This window comes from Limulus polyphemus, unplaced genomic scaffold (assembly GCF_000517525.1).
Source record: "Limulus polyphemus unplaced genomic scaffold, Limulus_polyphemus-2.1.2 Scaffold1918, whole genome shotgun sequence".
Lineage (NCBI taxonomy): Eukaryota > Metazoa > Arthropoda > Merostomata > Xiphosura > Limulidae > Limulus > Limulus polyphemus.
Window position 1 is genome coordinate 179,491 of NW_013667528.1, and position 19,395 is coordinate 198,885.

General features: G+C 30.5%; 1 protein-coding gene across 1 annotated transcript in view; it reads left to right on the forward strand.

The window, feature by feature from the left end:
- Positions 1–19,395, forward strand: part of LOC106465351 (obscurin-like) — a 128,553-nt gene that overhangs the window by 74,371 nt on the left and 34,787 nt on the right. Inside the window, exons 40-59 of the mRNA XM_022393222.1 lie at positions 599–774; positions 2,322–2,442; positions 2,772–2,941; positions 4,025–4,145; positions 4,707–4,876; positions 5,538–5,676; positions 6,184–6,359; positions 7,412–7,529; positions 8,101–8,276; positions 8,777–8,882; positions 10,084–10,262; positions 11,145–11,341; positions 13,439–13,591; positions 14,432–14,670; positions 15,485–15,610; positions 16,549–16,724; positions 16,860–16,931; positions 17,590–17,754; positions 18,343–18,543; positions 19,018–19,148. Coding sequence (XP_022248930.1) covers positions 599–774; positions 2,322–2,442; positions 2,772–2,941; positions 4,025–4,145; positions 4,707–4,876; positions 5,538–5,676; positions 6,184–6,359; positions 7,412–7,529; positions 8,101–8,276; positions 8,777–8,882; positions 10,084–10,262; positions 11,145–11,341; positions 13,439–13,591; positions 14,432–14,670; positions 15,485–15,610; positions 16,549–16,724; positions 16,860–16,931; positions 17,590–17,754; positions 18,343–18,543; positions 19,018–19,148 — 3,112 coding nt within the window. The remainder of the gene's footprint in view (positions 1–598; positions 775–2,321; positions 2,443–2,771; positions 2,942–4,024; positions 4,146–4,706; positions 4,877–5,537; positions 5,677–6,183; positions 6,360–7,411; positions 7,530–8,100; positions 8,277–8,776; positions 8,883–10,083; positions 10,263–11,144; positions 11,342–13,438; positions 13,592–14,431; positions 14,671–15,484; positions 15,611–16,548; positions 16,725–16,859; positions 16,932–17,589; positions 17,755–18,342; positions 18,544–19,017; positions 19,149–19,395) is intronic.

Here is a 19,395-nt window from a genome sequence, read left to right on the forward strand (position 1 = left end):
CACTGCTAAGTTAGAGATGGCTAGCGCAGATAGCCCTCGTGTAGCTTTGCACAAAATTCAAACCAAACCAATTTGTAATGCTGTTTGTCACAGGAAAATATTAGAGACATAAAAGCAGGATGTTTGTGTTGTGTTAAGATGAGTTTAACTCTGTAGAGTTACCACAGTAGCTACAACCACATTGACTTTTTAAACACATTTTTGTAAACTATTTATATATCAAATTGCATGTGGATTTATGATTTTGTTGGTTACAGGGCCCTCAAAAACACAGTAGTTAAACAACAACAAAAATTAAATATATAACTACTGTCAATACTGCAATTAAACCCATTAACTACGGCTGGAATCCTCTATGTACTTTGCACAAAAAATGAGTGTTTTTACCAAACTTTTTGGTTATTTATTTATACCTAAGTAGCAGCTTAACATAAAATTATTCTAAATAATGCAATATGTAAACTATTTAAAATAGGTTGATAATTTGAGACATAATAAGTATGAATGACTTGTGAGTTTGTTTGCTAGATGTGTTTTCAGTTATTTGATTTATTGTTATTCTTTGAAAATCTAGTATATAATCTTATCTTTTTTTCAGGTTGAAGAATGGAGAGGAGATCATTCCCAGTGACCACATCAAAATATGTGAGAAGCCAGATGGAACTGTTATTCTTGAAATTGACAGCTGTTCTCCTGAAGATGCTGGGGAATATGTTGTCAAAGCAGCCAATGAAGCAGGAGAAGCAACTACAGGAGCTCCAGTCATGTACAAAGGTATGAGAACTGGCTAGATATGATATATTGTTTTAAAAATAGAAAATGAATGCTTATTGTTTAATAGTTAAAAGTTTTATTATTAAGAAGAGTGATAGTTAGATGACCATTAGTGGCATTATTGAAAAAAATCACCATAAATTATTAAATTTCACCTTGGTACTTCTTTCTAAATTTCAGTTCCTTCTTAAATAAGGAAAGTTTACTTTTTGGAAGTGCTAATGTTATTGTTCTTTTATTTAACTGTGGTTTATTTACACACTAAACAGATACTCTTATTACAATTTTCTGTATTGATATCAATATTTGACACAATATATGAACAGGACTTTTTGCATTAACTATTACCACCAGTGAGTACCTTTCAAGTGTTGAGTGCACATCTGCATATCAAATTTCAAAATTTTGAGTAAAATCAATGATTCTAACTATTTCAACAATTTTTAACTCAAAAATAATTTAAATTGTTATTTTCTTATCATGTAAATTTTAGCATAATTTATAAAGAAAAATAAAAGTCAAACTTAAATCTTTGCACAGATCTGAGGAGTCTTGTATATAATTCTATTATAGATTTAAAAAAAATTTCTGCCCATCACAATGCATAGGTTTATATTTGCTAAGAAACTATCATCCCTTGAGAATGTAATTAACCATATCTTGTCGTTTCTTTCATGATTTTATTATTACAGCCCTTTGTTTCCACCATTTTATGATGTCACACCATGTAGTTTGAATGATCACTATTGAAGCATATCTTTTAAAATACCTACTGGCAAAATTTGAATATCACTGGTTATGTTAGAGGATATTATAAACAGTTTATGTCAGTGTAGAATAAATAAAGAGGTGATAAGCAGTAATTATATGGTTTTGTGGGAATATGACTAGACTGAGGTCTTTAGAGATGAACAAAGAAACATAATGGGAAGCTTAGAAGACTTGGTAAAAACCACAGATATGGAAGTGTTTTTTAATAACCTTTTTATTATTTCTGAAAATGTTTTTGTGCTAAATTATATGTTTGACAGTTGTGGCAATTTTTATCTGTGACAAGATGTTAGATAATGTTATGTAGGTTTAGCGAGTATTGTATGTGATGGCAAACCTATGTGATGACTCAAATACTTATATATTATTCTTAAGTTTGCTGTATTTAAATAAGTAAAACGACATATAATTTATTGAAAAGAAGCTATATTTATTATATATGAATTGATTTTGACCAAGGATTTGTTTTAGCAAAAATGTGATTACCTAGCCTGACAAAGATAGAGTTGATGCCATTGTAAGAGGTCAGGTTGTAGGTTACTGATAAATCTTTGTCTGTTTTTAACCATGCTTTTTTTAAGATTTATAGCAGGAAGTAGTGTAGTACTTTCTGGGTATGTTTTGCAGAATAATAGGAGATCATTTTTACACTTGTAGTAATTATTTGGAATAAAATTTACTTTTTAGCTGTACTTACATGTAAAAAATAAATTTAAAAGGCTTGTCTGTCAAAAGAATTTTGTCATAAATTTTTATATCACCATCACCTGCATTAGAAGAAAAATCCAAGAAGAAACCAGAGTTCACTGAAGAACTAAAGCCTACTGTTTTAACTGAAGGGGAACCAGCCAAAATGAAAGCAAAAATTACAGCTGAACCTAAGCCTACTGTTCAGTGGTAAGTCTGAAGATTAGTAAGGTTTCAATATCCTTGATGGGCACAGCACAGATATCCAATTGTGTAGCTAAGATTCAGCTATGACATAAAAACAACGAATTCTGTAATACTGTGTAATAAAAGAATTATGATATTAGAATTAATGAACACCTTATGATTTTGTTTTATTTGTATTTATTTTAAACAAGTTTAAAATATCATTTTGAAAAACTAACATTAACCCTTACGACTGAGGATGTTATTTTTTCAATTTTTATGTTGCTTTTAATGTCACATGGCCATCAAAGTAATAAAATAATTCGTATACAATTCCTATTCATTTATTTCAGGAAGAAAGACGGAAACGACATCAAACCAAGTGACCACTTGACACCAGAAGAACAGCCAGATGGTACTGTAGTATTATCTTTTGACAAGGTTACCCCAGAGGATGCTGGGAAATACTCTCTTGTGGCTAGTAATGATCAAGGAGAAACAAAGTATGATGCTGAGGTTAAAAGTATGTTTGCTTTCGTGTTTTCTACACACATTTCTGTCTTTTTTGGGGGGGGGGGAGAAGGTTGTTTGTTTCTATTAATATATTGTTCCTATTACTTATAGCTTAAAAACTGTGTGCATTACACTGTTTGGTATGTTCTAGGTCAGTCATTATTAGTACAGTGTGACATGAGAGGAATAAGAAAAGAAATGGATATTTAATCTTTACAGAAATTCATATATTTACTTTAAAATAATTCTGTAATTTGTTTTACACAAGAAATGCATCTTTTGTATTTTCACAATTTCTTTTTTTTTCTTTTTAACCAGCCTCTTCAAATTTGAATGGCATAAGTTTTAATCAATCTAAAATGGATAAATCAGAGATGAGTTTTAAAGAATAATAAAATACTAGATTAATATGAACCAGATCTCAAAAATTAACTCTTGTATTAAAAACCAGATGTTTAGTTTCAGTTGCTAGTTGTTTACAATTTTTTCTTTAAATGGATAGAAATCAGTCAGATAAAAAGTCATTTTGATTTTTCAGATTTTTGTTGGTCTGTGTAAAAGAAAAAATTTAGATGGGGGCGGTTATATACTCATACATGAAGACAGATGCGATAAAAACCATATGATTTGTTTCATAATTAGTTCCATGTGTTCACAAAGCATTTTTCATAATAATAAATTGTTAAACTTCTCTTTCAGTCAAAAATTAGTCTTTAACTCATTGTGTTCACTATATTTAATGTGATATAGGCCTTGTTCCTAACAAATTAGTCTATTGTTGGTTGAAAATGCTGGTGTGAAGTTATTTTTTTGAGATTTTTCGGAACTGTTCTTACTCTCTATGAAGCTGTGACTTATTTTTCATAATTTTGTTTTTTAATACAAGATTAATTGTAATGATCTTTTTATATATATGTTATTTGAGATTGTAAAGGTTAAAAAAAATTCTAACAACTTTAAAAATCTCAACATCTTTTTATCATAAAGTATTCAAATGTTTTTACATTATAAAACTTATCCATTATTCTAATAATGTTCATTATCATAATGTTATGTAATATTTTTAATAATTATTGATGCTTTTTTTTTGCAGCTGCTCCACCTGCTAAAAAACCTGAAATAGAGCAAGGTCTGTTCCCAACTTTATTTACCGAAGGTGAACCTGCACGTTTGGAGGTGAAAATCACTGGAGAGCCCAAACCGGACATTCAATGGTTAGGTTTAAGAGCTCATTTTATGATAAAAAGATGTAAATTAAAATGATTTCAAAGTATGTGATATATTTATTTGCATTGTTTTGATGAATTAATATTCAAATTTTCAGAAATTTTTAGACTTTGATATATGCTATTGCCATTATTCTGCTGTGAAAATTCAAAATTGAATAAACAGTATATAAAGAAAACAGTTTTAATGTGTGTGTCATACAAAATAATTAACCTTATTTTAATTTTATTTACAACAGTAAATGTATCTTTTTTTTAAGCCGTATATTGAAATAAGAGCATTGTTAGTATTTGTACATACAGATGTAAAATTTTGAATCAGAAGAAATTATTTGGGTTATATAATGAAAATTATCCTAGGCTGCATATGTTTAAAACCTTCCTCTTTATTTATTACGGATTTCACATTAAATCCACAATGGACAAATTAAGAGAATTATGAACAAATGTTTGTAAGTGGCATGATTTTTATTGCAAATATCAGGCTTATTGATTTCCAATGCTTTACCACGTTGCAGTATTTGAAACAAAAAATACATTTTTTTTCAGGCTTAAAGATGGAAAGAAACTTTCTCCGAGTACACATTTTACTCCAGTTGAGGAATCTGATGGAATCATGGCTTTACTTATTGATGAAGTTGTTCCTGCAGATGCAGGAAAGTATGCTGCTGTTGTCAGTAATGATAAAGGGGAAGCAAAAACTGAAGCTAAAGTTACCAGTGAGTTTTCTTTTCTAACTTGGATTTAAATATTCAAATGTTAATTTGTTTTTGTTTTCATCTGCTTACAGTTGGAGCAAACAGTGAAAGAATGGTATCAAGCTTTGGTAATTTTTTGAATGACATCTGAATAAAATTGAATTATTCATAACTAAACAAAATTTGTTGTTACAAAATATTTTGATAATTTCTAAAATGCTTGTCATTGTTTCATGAGGGTGATACTTTGAAGCCATTTAGAACTCAAGAGTCGGACACAATGACACAAAAAAGTGGCATTTTTTTGTGGCATAGTGCTACTACATTACTTTTGTAGCATTGCTTCTTAGTTTGTAAAAGACCTTCACTATGGCTGTTTCTTGTGCAGACTCATGCTTCTTACTCAGTTACCTGCATGAAATGCAAACAGCTCCACTACATCACATCATGGTCATACCTCATGAATTTCAACTCAATTTACAGTGTCATGTCTGAGCTACATCTCTCTGTATGTGGTGGAAGACTTTATAACCACATTGTACCAGTGAATGAATAATTGGTTTGAAAATATATACTAAAGTAGAAAACTTGAAAGTGTCAAAGTATGTAGCTTTTGTTATAGCAAGGGGATAAATGTATAACAAAAGTTATGTATGTAGTAATAGAACTGTTTGGTTTACAGCTACTCCAAAGGTTGTGGAAGTACCAAAAGGCAAGAAACCAGAATTTCTGAAGGGATTGGAACCAACATCAGTAACTGAAGGAGAACCTTTAAACTTTCATGCTCAAGTGACTGGTGATCCTGAACCAGCTATTAAGTGGTAAGAAATGTTTTGAAGTACCACAGGGGGGACCAAACACGAGGTTCTTTTACACTTAAATCTGTTTTGTGTTGATAACATTTGATTTACAACATTAAAACTGTTTGCCCCTTTGTAAGACTATTTTTCGTTGCTTTTGTAATTTGTATTGTTTACATTAATCTGAAACCAATTAAAATTGAAGATAATTAGTATAATGCTCTGGGACAACAATTTTCAGATCACCTTGTATTCTGAAATGAAGCTATTTTTTATATTTCAGTGTTGAAATTTTTGAGTGTTAAGTAAAAGATCTATACTGAAACATGTTTATATTTTAATGCTACTTTTCCTTTGAGATTTATTTTTCTGTGATTCAGAAGTCTCACTGGTGTATGTGTGTATGTATGTATATATATAGAAAAATTTGTAAATAATGTTTAAGATTTACTTTGTTCAAAATTTAGTGCTTGTGAGATAATGTTTTTGAAAATTGGTCAATAATCTTACGGTTTTGGGAAAATCCAGGATGAAAGATGGTGAAGTGCTTCAGCCAAGTGAACAGGTCATTATCACAAGTAAACCCGATGGAACATTGTCTCTGCTAGTTAAGAATGCAAGCTTGAATGATGCTGGAAAATATGTTGTGGTCGCAACGAATAGTGAAGGAAAAACTCGTAGTGCAGCACAGGCTGAGGTGAATGGTAAGTGACCCGCATTACTCTTTTTCCTTTCCTATGTAATATATTCAAAGATTTAGTGCCCAAAGTTGTATAAATCCATTATTTTTTACTTATCTTGCTCAAATTTGAGGTAATTTAATAGTTTTATTCAATTATTTTATCACCAGTTCATTATCACACATGTGAAGAATATTGAGCATTATTGGTTTTAATAAGGAATTAGAACGTCTTATCCTTTATGGAATCATCCAGTCTTAAAGGTAGAAGATTACATACCATATTTATGTGACAGTTCTATTGTACATTGTTTAAGATCTTTATTTCAATTAAGACAATCTCTTCTGTTGGCTTAAGTAGTATTATTGGGTATCTGAATATATTTTAATATATTGTTGTTGTTTTTTTCATAAATTTTAAACTTTCTGTGAGTGTAAATGATTACAATGTAACCTTTTCTGGACTTTACTGTTTGTACCGTACACAGAACATATAATGGTATTTAACTGTCCTTAACTGTATGGTGTCTTTGACTTCTGTTATAGGTCTCTTTATAAGCCTTCACAAAGCTAAAGTTTACATGATTCAACTTTAACCATTCACATTGAAAGGTTTCTGTTACTATTTTGGACTATAATAATGAAGCACTTGAATGGAAAACACTAGGGTGTTTGCTGTTGGAATTACATAATTTTTTGAATAACGACCTTTTACAATTGAATGAAATATTATCAGTTTTTGGACTAGTATCCTAATACAAAAAATTCATTTGTTGGTTATGTTCATATTGACTTCAACACAAAATCCAAAAGTAATGAAACTTTGTAAATGAAAAATCAAGGCAGTTTTAAAACTTAATGAAAATATATATTGAAATATTTTAAAGATATTTTAGTATTAGTTATTTTTATATTACTGGTAAAGTTAAAACATTGTTGTGGAAGAATACACATACCGTTTGGTTAATATAGTGAGAAAAATTTTCAGGAAACCAATTAGTGAAAAAAAAAAGTTATAGCTAAGTGTGAAAATAGATAATTTGGAATTAACTAAATCCACATAGTTTTAATACAAAGCTCATCCAAAGAAGAAGCCCGAGGTTGTAGAAAGCCTGAAGCCTGTCACACTCACAGAAGGACATCCTGGAAGAATAGAAGCTAATATCAAAGGTGATCCCACACCAGAATTGAAATGGTATGATTTTATTAGAAACAAATAATAACAGCCAGTGATTTAATATTTTTAATAACATTATAATTTAATATTTGCAAAATATGTGTATTTTGTTGGAAGGCTTTAAAAGCACATAAAGTGTAGAAGAATTATAATTGTTTTATTTAGTTTTTTAGAACTTTGGGTATTACAAACATCGAATTATTATACTGTTTGATGTTTTGGCTATTATTCATGTTGAAAGGACTGTGTGTTTGTGTGTGTATGATTAATTCAGTAGTTTAAAATTTGCAGAATAGCAAGTTTCTTTTAATGACTGATTCAGTCAAATTCATGAAACGAGTAAACCGGTGTGTTTAATGATTAGTTATTCACAGAACATTAATATTGATGTTCACATTTAAATCACAAACTATTGAACATACGAGAAATATTTTCCCAAAGCCACTTTTTAACTTGTTAGGACAAAAGTTTGTTTAGCAGTTTTTTTTTTCAACAAATTTTCAATTAATGAGAAAATCGGATCAAAATGCATACAAAATAACCCGTATATCTTAAAATGATTATAATAGCCTTATGTGCTTTTGGAAAGGTTGAAAAATGGCCAGGAAATTCTTCCCAATGATCGTATTAGTTTCAAGCAACAACCAGATGGAACTGTAGGACTTGTTTTTGACAAAGTCAAGCCAGAGGATGCTGGGAAATATTCTGTTATTGCAGCCAATGATGAAGGTGAAACAAGAACTAGTGCACCAGTCTCAGTTAGTCGTAAGTTTTGGTCGTGACTCTTTTTTGTGATTGCTTCAACTGACCAATATTGTATATTAAAGGTCTCATAAAAAAACCTCCTATATTACTTGCTATATTAAAAATTAGTTTTATTCTTAGCAACTTAACCAATTGCTCTGTAATATTTGAGTTTTTGTTGTTGTTGTTGTTTATCTATGATACTTTCATTAATTTTAAGAACTAGATAGTTTGCAAGCTTGTTTATTATGGAGATTCTTATTGAAATTAATAAACTAAGTATAAAACATTATGTAGGACTTTTCTAACCCGTGAAGGTTTTGTTTTATTTTAGTTGTATAAAAAAATCAAAAGTGAAAGTACCATTATTTTTGTAATTTAAAATGATACTTCTTGATTAACTATTTGACATTAATGTTGTGTTTTTTTAGATTGTCTTTGAATTTCTAGGGATAATCCTTATCATAGGATTTTGTATTCATGGAATTTCTACTCAGAGTTGGTTTATTAACTCTTTATAGAACCTCCTATATTTGTGAAACCTTTGCAATCAGTTGCTGGTATTGAAGGATTCCCTACAAAACTAGAGGCACAGCTCACTGGCTTTCCTGAACCTGAAGTGAAATGGTATGGTCTGAGAATTGATTTTAAAGAAACCAGAATTAACATATAATTTTTCTTGAAAATAATATATTTTACAAACATGCTTAATGTGTATTTGTTTGAAGTTAGTAGTGACACTTAAATCTGAAATTACATAAACGTAATGATACTTTTATGTCTTATTATTGGCCGACATTTATAGTTTTGGATATATTGCCTCACAGATGTTAAAAATTTAATTTCTGACAACACACACACAATTTATAACTAATTAACAACATAAACAGACATTTACTACCCTATGAAGCTTAGAACTTGCAGAGATTTCTTGGCAAGTTTTATTAAACTGAATTTATGCATAAGAATAATTTTATGTAATAGAGATATTTACAAAACAAGTATCCACTTGTACAAAGTACACCTAAATATAAAGAAATAGTGCTCAAGAAGTTGTGATAACTAGCTTCATACACAATCAGTGCTAAGAAATTATGACTGTAAATATTTTACACACTAAACTTAACCTATAACACTATACTAGTTTTTAGTATAAAGCTGTGTGTTATAGCAAAATTTTACTGAAATACTATAATGTAATTTTCATGCTAGAAATGTATTGGACAGGTCAAACCGAAATGTTTAGAAACATGTCTGTTCTACTGTGATATTCATTTTAAATACTAATTAAAAGGAATTGTGCTTTTCGAGCTTAATTTTTAATTCACCGGAAAAAAAAGCTATATATTATATATGTAATTTTCTGCAGTAAAGCTATTATCAGATTAATAATTATTACATACCCTGCATTTGTTACACTTTAAATTCACATATTAAACTTTGGAACTCATAAGACTTTCTGTGGCAAAAATACAAAACAAAAACAAACAGAAAAGTCAAGTTTTCATCTAAAAACAGCATGAAGACTGTAATATTAGTCCTATTTCATACTCTTTACCTCTACTGTACTCTATCAAACTTATCTTTTTGGTGAAGAGAAAATGATATAAATTAGTAAATATAAACAGAATATTAGTAGGTGCCTGTTGTGAGTGAGAGTCACGATAATTGATTTGAAACTTTTGCTATCTACATTTCCACTGTAGGTCATTTTATTATGTGTTTTAATGTTTCCTTTGGTACATGCACTTTTTTGTTTACGAAATCATTAAATACAATTGCTAACCAGTTGTGACATTTTTTTGTGAATAACTCTTTAAATATGTAGGTTGAAAAATGGTCAAGAGTTCAAGCCAGATGGAGAAAATATTAAGGCTCTCTGTACACCAGATGGAGTAAATTCTCTACTCTTTTCTCACACCACTCCTGATGATGCTGCTAAATACACATGTGTTGCCAAGAACCCATTTGGTGAGGCATCTTCAGAAGGAGATTTAATAGTCAAAGGCAAGCATATATTTTATGATTCATCTATCAAGTTTAATGATCCTTTCCTTACAAGCTACATTTATCTGTCACTAGTATGGTGCTATACTGCTCACAAACCACAACAGTATTCACGTTGGTGTTAAACATTTTATCATACATGATACAAATTTCACTATTGTTCATCAAATAGTGCACTTTTCGTGTTGGTGTTTTCTGTTCACTAAGTTAACATTAAGAAATTCAAATTAGATAACACTGTCAATCTAATGAACATCATAGCTGGACCATTCTGACCTTTAATTTAAAAAAACTTACTTTGGACCAGGCATGGTTTATTGCGAGTCTGAGAGAGTCTTTGGTTCACATCCCTTTGCTTCAAAATCATGTTCTGCACTTTGACTATAAGAGTGACTGTACTCAAGAGTTGACAGTGAGTGCTGTTGACTTGCTGCCTACCTTCTAGTTTGTCAGTTCGAAATTAGAGATGGTTGGTGCAGATAGCTCTTGTGTAGCTTTGCTTGAATATCTGAAACAAAGAATTCACAAAACTATATTAGTGTCTTAGATTTAGATTTCACACTGAAAGATTGACACATAGGAATGTCCACTGTAGCAATTACTGTCTCTTTAATTTTCATTATTCATGCTTGTGAGTTTAATGTTGATCTTATTCATGAATAATTTTTATTCTATAAATTCTTTTTTTTAGGCACATTTTGCTTCTGAATGTTAATTGTTAAAAAGAAAATTGTTTTTGCCACAATGAAAAATAGTCTTAGTTGTTTCAGCTGACTAGTTTTGGTAATACCGTTACCATCATCAGGGCTTGTGAATACAGTATTAGTTTAGCCTATATTGGAGTTTCGTATCCCAAAAAAATGTTTATCTACTCTTTGGTAGGACGAGAGAAAGCAGAGGAGCCACAGTCAGAACCTGTATTTCTGTCTCCACTGGGAGACTTGTCTGTCAAGGAAGGAGAACCACTCAGGTTTGAAACTACTGTGTCAGGAAATCCATTACCTGAAGTGAGATGGTACTTGCATGAACAACCCCTTTTGGCATCGGACAATGTTCACAAAATATTCGATGGAAAGAAGGCAAGTTGAATTTAATATGATGAAAATCAGTTACTGAAGTGAATATTATAAAGTTTGTTTGCTATCATGCTGTTGAAAATTTGCTGAGAGTTTTTAGCTGTGGCTCATAACTCTTTCATATTTTGACCGATTTGAGATCTAATTACAGTTTTGTACTCAGGAGGTCAAACCCTTTCAATTGATGTATTTGATCACACCCAAGGTCTCATAGATTAATTTAGTTTAATCGTGCCTAAAATAATTTCAATTTTAAAGTAGGCTGGTTGAGATCCTGATGAATAATAAAATTTAATCATGTATACATGCACCACATGTTTTGTATTGTTGATGCAAAATAATGTAGTTAATAAAACGGGAAAAAAAAAAGGTCATACATTAATTTAATCTAATCCTGCCTAAAATAATTTCAAGTGCCATAGCTATTAAGGATTTCCTCTTCTTATTCTTACTGGCAGTGAAATTCATCTCATTTTACAACTGGGTTTTTTAAGTTTCAATAACATCTTTGAGGTCACACTGAGATTTTAGCAGTGTAGAAGTGGGGCAGAATATTATAGGAGTTGTTTTGAAAAAATTCATTGCACAAAAAAATATAGTTTAAAGGTCATATTTAATTTCATATTTTTTGTAAAATTATTATTATTGTGCGTAACCAGAAAGCCTAGATTATTTTATGAAATACTAAACTTTCTGTCAACTTTGAATTTACTGCAAAAACTATCATCAAGGGGATTATAAATATCTTGATAATATTCATAAATTAAGTTTTCAGGTCTGTAGTGAACCTATAAAACCTATATGTTAAAAGTGGTTCTATTTTTTTATTAAAATGACCTGTACAACTATATAATTTGCATACCAATTTGAGCTAAATACGTTATTTCAGAAGGTCAATTTCTAGGCAATGAAATGCAAGAATTATCCACATTTTAGGAATTACATACTAACAGTTTATATTATCTCTTTTCAGCAAGTTAGAGAAATGTGTACTAGACTTCATTTCAAGCATAATACAGAGCAATAACATTGTATAATATTGCCCAAATCCTGGGACAATGATTTTACCTTTATACTTTACTCATTGGACAAGTAGTTTTTTATTCATGTTGTTCATTTTGTTGCTAGAAAAGCTGTCTAAGTAGATTTCTAGAAAACCACACGATGTTTTGAAAACTCTGAACTACTGAAGTCTTGCACATACACATGAACATTTATAAAATGTGCACCTCTAAACCTCAAGCCAAAACAATATATACAAATATACATATCCCTTTAATTCACACACCCTCAGTCATACAGACAGTAACAAACATATTTAAATTAACACAATGATATTATTACATTGTTTTTACTAAAGAAGGGGCCCAGTAAAGATTAATTGTCAACTCTAAAATGTTTTATATGTATATATTAAATATTTTAGCTCATGTGAGCATTAATGTAAACCATGATTTCTTGCTCATTCATGGAGTATTTGACACGCTGCATTGTGAAATCCTAATTACTAAATATTGAAAAACAGTATAAGCCATTTAAAAAGAGCCACCATTGGCATTGTATTGGTCATGTTCTCTGTTAAATAAAAACAATATCATAAAAGTTATATTCTACTTTTTGTGGGATGGGGAGGAGACAATTAGATTTTAAAGCATTTTGTTCCTTGAAGAAATTTTTTTTTTCAAATGTTCTACATCCATGCAATGACCAACTTTTGACGTTTTATCAACAAGAATCTGACATCGCTCACCTTTAAATTGGTTATTTGGCATTAAAAATTAGGAAGGAAACTTACAAAAAAACTATATTTTTCTAGCCAGTGAGTCTATAAAAAATATTTTTATATTACAGCCAACTATTTTAGCTTATTTTTTCTTAAAAATGGACTTGGAGACTTGTTTTTTTTTATATGAAGAACCTCTTAATAAAATCCATTTTTCCTTTTGATAAGTGTGAATCAGAACTCATGTACACTTAAGTAAAACTAACTGTGGTAAGTTTTACATGCTTATTATGCTGAAATCCTATGGTGGACATAGTGCAGATAGTCCACCTTATAAAATGAGTAAAATCATGATTGTTCGTTTGTCTTTTCTACAGGCTGTATTGGAAATTAAGAAATCAAATCCTCAACATGCAGGAATTTATGAGTGTCATTTGGTAAATCCTTCAGGGGAAGCACGCTCGAGAGGACGAGCAAAAGTTGCTGCTCTTTCGGCACCCAAATTTATCCAACAACTTGCTGATCTTGATGTAAATATGGATATGTATATTATTTGTATTAAGACTTATTCCCTTGTTGAAAAACAAGAGCAATTTGCTTAAAAGAATTTTGCAAAAATTGTTGCTGCTGTAGGACTATTGTTTGATTTGATAACCGAGTTATTAAGTTGATCTGATAGATATCATCTTTAACCAAGTTTATTCTATAAATTCATCATATCTGACTATAATATATTCATATATTATTTGTGCTTTTCTATCAATAATCACTGATCAGTATCCTCTGAAGGAGGTTAGAATAAGTTAACAAGCTGTTATAGAATTATCTGCTAATTGCAAAAACAGGGGGTTGAGTATATTTTATTATAATTTTGAATATGCTAATCAACAAGTCACATCTGATATGAAGTAATGGTTGTGAAATAGTATAGGGTAATACTTGTCTTGGACCTCTCCTTAACAACTTTTTTATTTTTTTAAAATACCCAAAGTATTTTCCCAGTTGGCCTCAATGAAAACCTATTAAAAAAAACTATTATTGGACAGCCAGGACAGGAATTAGATTGAGTTCAATGTGTGTGAAACAAATATTGGTTCGTGAAACGTAACAAAATATTTTCATTAAATTTAGTACAAAACATTTAATTCATTGACAGGAGGCTATAGATGCTTAATCTAGCTCTTTTTTATTTTAATAATTTTTAATACTTTAATAAGAACACTTTTTTCCAAACTATAACATATTACAAGTACCTAGAAACTTTGGTTACAAGTTATCACATTATCCAACACGTCAACCAATGTAATACGACTAAATGTTTCTGTAAGATATGAAATTAATGAGATTGTTTTCTGTTTGGATGTGAACAGGTTCCTGCTGGTGAACCAACGAAATTGATGTGTCGTGTAACAGGAGACCCTGCACCAGAAATTGACTGGTATTTTAATGGTAGTTTGAATGAACCAGGTCTGAAGTACTGCATGTCTCGTGAAGGAGATCTCTGCACTTTGACCTTATTTCGACCACGTACAAAAGATAGTGGGCAGTATGAATGTAGGGCCAAGAACTCAGTTGGTGAGGCTCGTTGCTCAGCAGAGGTCAAAGTCTGGTACGTTTATGATGACCCTCTTTTATAGTTGTATCTGGTGTTAATGAGTCAGCCTTTTTAATTGGTATTAGGCAACTCAAGGTCTTACCTAAATGAAAATAAATTTCCTAAAGGAAGGACAATTGCAAAATATGATTTAAACCTAGCCTGTAAATATTCAATGTACATTGTATACAGTGGCATCTTTTTAGAAACATTCAGGGGGGGGGTTAAGTTGGGTCAATTCAATATATAGACTAGTTTCTGTACTGTACGTTTGTTCATAAGTGAAGAAAATATTAGTAATCTTTTATGTGACTGTATTATATACTACATAGTACTGGAGAGGTGTAGGGGAGGCAACTGCCACCCTTACCTTATGTATATTTATGTAATTTTCATATTATCCATATTACACAGTCAACAAATATTTTCATATAAGGAATGGTATGTGGGTGACATAGTTGTATTATAGAAATTATACAGTATTTGCACTTTTTTTAACTATCTTTGGATATAGCAATAGAATTTCAGAACTTAAAGTTATAAAATGCTAAAAAAATGGTAAAAGGTTAAAAATCAAACCGCTTGTTATTGTTTTTGTCTTGCTGAACATTGTAAAGTTTAATAAATAAAATTAATTTTAATGAAAAAATAATGTTGAACAAATAAAACAACTTGAAATTTTCTCTGGAGCTCACAGTTGTTGTTTTTTTGTATAACCACAGCTCCTTTCACAAGCAGAGTTTTTACAAGATTTATTATACATTTTTGATTCAATAAGAACTCTTGGGCTATGATAAGAAGTAACAAAGCATTCTTTTGTGGATTTTAGTGACAAGGCACCAAAGGGAGAGGCACCTATGTTCTTGAAGAAGATCAGAGACTGTGGAATAATGAAAGGAAGAACTACCAGGTTTACAGCTTGCGTTACTGGGGTTCCCAAACCAACAATTAAATGGTATGTTTTAATTTATAAACCAGATTACATCTTTTTCAATTGTTTTCTATCATTAAAGAATAAGAAATTAAATGGATTTTTTGTGTGTGTTTGATTAAAAGGTTATTATTAGACTCAAATGTGTTAGGGGACACATTGTGGATTGTTCTTATGGTTTTTAAACTGTAAGATGGTAAACAATATCTACAGTCTGATGTGATTTTTGTCACAAATATTTGGCTTAATGCTTGTCATTGTTTATATATTTATTACTTGGTATATCTGGGTTTTAGTATATGCTGATTCTGAGCACAAGTGTTAATGTTTGGCATAACACAGAATAATGTGTACACCAGAGTAGAGAGTGGATATATTTTCAGAGGTTTTTGTTCACATACATAAGTTTGGGAGGTCTGATGTTAGCAGTTTTTATTTATTTTAAATTAATAAATGTTTCACAATCTTATTGTGTACAGTAGATAGTCCACCTCAAAAGGATTAAATCTGGACAACATTTTGGACGTATGACTTTATCTGGTTTTTAACAGTGAAAATTCATCTGAATGAAGAGGATTTGATCTGATTAGATGCCAAGTGTGGTCATTCTGGTGGCTAGTAATAACAGCATGCTCTGTTATGGCTGATCTGTTGGTTTTCAATAGTCTGGCTACATCTTTGTATTATTTCAGTTGTTGGTCTACATGTCTATCAGTCTCTACAATGTGTAGGTTACCACATATACAACAAATTTCCTACCTGCACTAACTGTTAATGAACAGTGATTTTCATACAGTATCACAAACATTAACATACAGGGCAGTAATGTGTACCATAATGGATTAGAGTCTGTTTTTAAATATGAGTCCCATTTGCAGAATTCTTAAATTATTTTTGTGGGTTGTTCTTGCAATTCTGTGTATTTTATGATGCTCGGTCATTTTCAATAACTTTAATTTCAGGTTCAAGAATGGTGAGCAACTGGAACCTGGTGCACATTTTGAGATGGAAGAGGAAAAAAATGGCATTGTACGGTTAATTGTTCATTGTGTTCAGCCAGAAGATGTCGGAGAATATCGTCTGTCCATTTCTAACCCGTACGGAAGCGATACCTGTACTGCCAAGCTGTTTATAGAAGGTAAGGTTGAATGTTGTTTTCATACTGTATTGAGGTATAGTGTTGTAAATTTACATTAGCAAAAACTACAAATAAAATTTATATATATATACACACACACACTATTCTAATAAAAAAAAACTTAATTTTTTTTAGACATTCAAGACAGTCCGGTTCCCCATCCATGTGGTGAAGAGGCAGCCGAACGTGAGAAGGCTTTAAAATCAGGTGGATAAGTCTTGTTTTAAAATAACTAGGAGTTTCAAAGGTTCAATATTGTAATGATGAAATGTTTCTTCATCAATACCTAATGATAGTAGCACACTGAAATATTGTATTTACTATTTGTTAGGGTAATCTATTCCTTAGGTTTACCCACGTTTCAGAGAATTTCATTCTAGTATTACATGAGCTTTTGCTGTTAACATTGTTAGACCAATAGATAAAATAGTAATCAAATGTTTTTTATTGGAATTGTTGAAATAAGTAACAACAGCTTTTGCAGAAAATAATGGAAGTTTAAAAATGTAATTATTTATTGGAATTGCGACTTGTTCTCTGGGTATTTGGTGGTGAAAACAAACATTAACAAATGTATAGGAGGTAGACAGACAAAAAGTTAGTAATGATATTATTAATATTTTTCGTAATAATTTTGCTCTACATAATTTATAAGGGCATCTTTACTTATTATTGAACATCTGACTTCTATAATTTACACCATTTATTGTGTAATAATGATACCAGATATGTACATTTATGAAATTAGCTGGAGATGAATTCAATAACATACATAATAAAGTGGTTTACTTTTATATATTGCATGCAGATATCCAGCTTATTATATATTTGAATTTTATTCTAAGTTTCTTATGTCCATTTATAGGTCCTCCAGGTCCACTTCCAGATGTGCCACGTATAACAAGGATGACGGATGATTCCTTGACGTTAAGATGGAATCCCTCTATCCCTATTATACCTCGAGTTCCAGTCACGTATTCTGTAGAGTTCTGTAGACTTCCGGATGGAGACTGGTCTCCATACAGATCAGGTAGTTGAAATCAATTTTGTACAATGAATAAAATCTTGATGGTCTAGTGGGGAATAAGAATCTATCAAGTATGGAATTAAGTATGATGAATGCTTGAAATAAAAATGTATCAACTTTTAATGGTTTGGAATTTTATTGTATACATCACATGATGTCACTATCTCCCATTTTTGAAATAGTTTAATAGCTTTTATAAAAATGTGGGTAAAATACAAAGATTTTACTCAACTTAATTTTTTTATATAGGTTAACTTAAATATCAATACTTGAAATGTCCTATTCTACTAGTATTTTTACTGTGAATATTAGTACTTAGCTTATTTTTTGTACATTTTCTAATTTTCAAAGGCTTTAATAGTGGATATTCAGTTAAGATAGATAATTATATGAAATATAAGCAGTTGTGATTAATGTCTTATGTTTTTTTCTCAAATTTTTAGAAGGATAAAAATTTTTATGAAGCTTTAAAGTTATGCTCACAAAACAAAGAAATGAATAAACAGACTCTCATAATATCATGTGTGTGAGAGAGAGAGAGAGAGAGACTGTGTTGTATATAGTTATATTGACTCAAGACATACTTGTTAGGTATCAAAGATTCTATGTGCGATATAAGAGGTCTGGAGCCCAAAAAAGATTACCGATTTAGAGTGAGAGTCGAAAACAAGTACGGCACTAGTGATCCTTCACCATATACCACTGCATATCGTAGTAAGCTAGAACCGCCTGTCCCTGGTGAATATAAGCCGAAGGACTATGAAATAGAACATCCTCCTCTGGAGAAACATTGTAAGAATCCTACCTAAAACTAGATCTATTAATATCCAGAAATGAAAATACAAGACTATACAACTCTGTAATTTTTCATCTGAATTAAAACTTTAAAATTAGTTTTAATGGCAGGGGATACTTGTTTTTCTTTCAATATTTTACTTTCAGCGTGATAGAGGCAACTCTCAAAAATTGAGATTTTATCGTAACAAACTGCATAAACATTTTTCTTTATTTTTCAAAGTTTCATCGATGATTTCTTCAGTCATATGTCAAAAAAGTTTAAGTGCTTTGTTACCATGTAAAATTCTTTACAGTCAAGACTGATGACTCTTAAGGGATGTTGGGAGTTAAAATGGAGTTAAAGTAATATATATCATTTGCCAGACCACATGTAGAAGCTATATCAAGTTTCTTTCTTGTTTATGACTTTTTTAATGATAATCTTGTTGAAATAATATGTATGTAAGGTGTTTTTTTTATTATATTTAGTTGCACCACCAAGGTTCATACGCAGAGAAGAGGAGACAATGTATGGAATTCGGAGTCATCCTGTCACCATTGAGTTTTGGGTCTATGGCTATCCTGAGCCCAAGATTACATGGCATTTTAATAGACAAAAGGTAGATTTAGCAGTTGTAGGTTAAGTAAAGGTTAGATAGTATAAAGAACATTATAATAATTTTTCTGTTGTTTTTTTTTCACTATATACCTAGGCCTTCTTCTTTTTGGCCAGTTCTAATTATTGTAATTTTGCTTGAAATAAAATAAAGATGTGATTCAATATATAGAATACCAAAATATTTAAATTGCAATAGGAAACTAAATGCATTTTTTTACTTCATAGCTGCATGATTTTTTTTTTTTTTT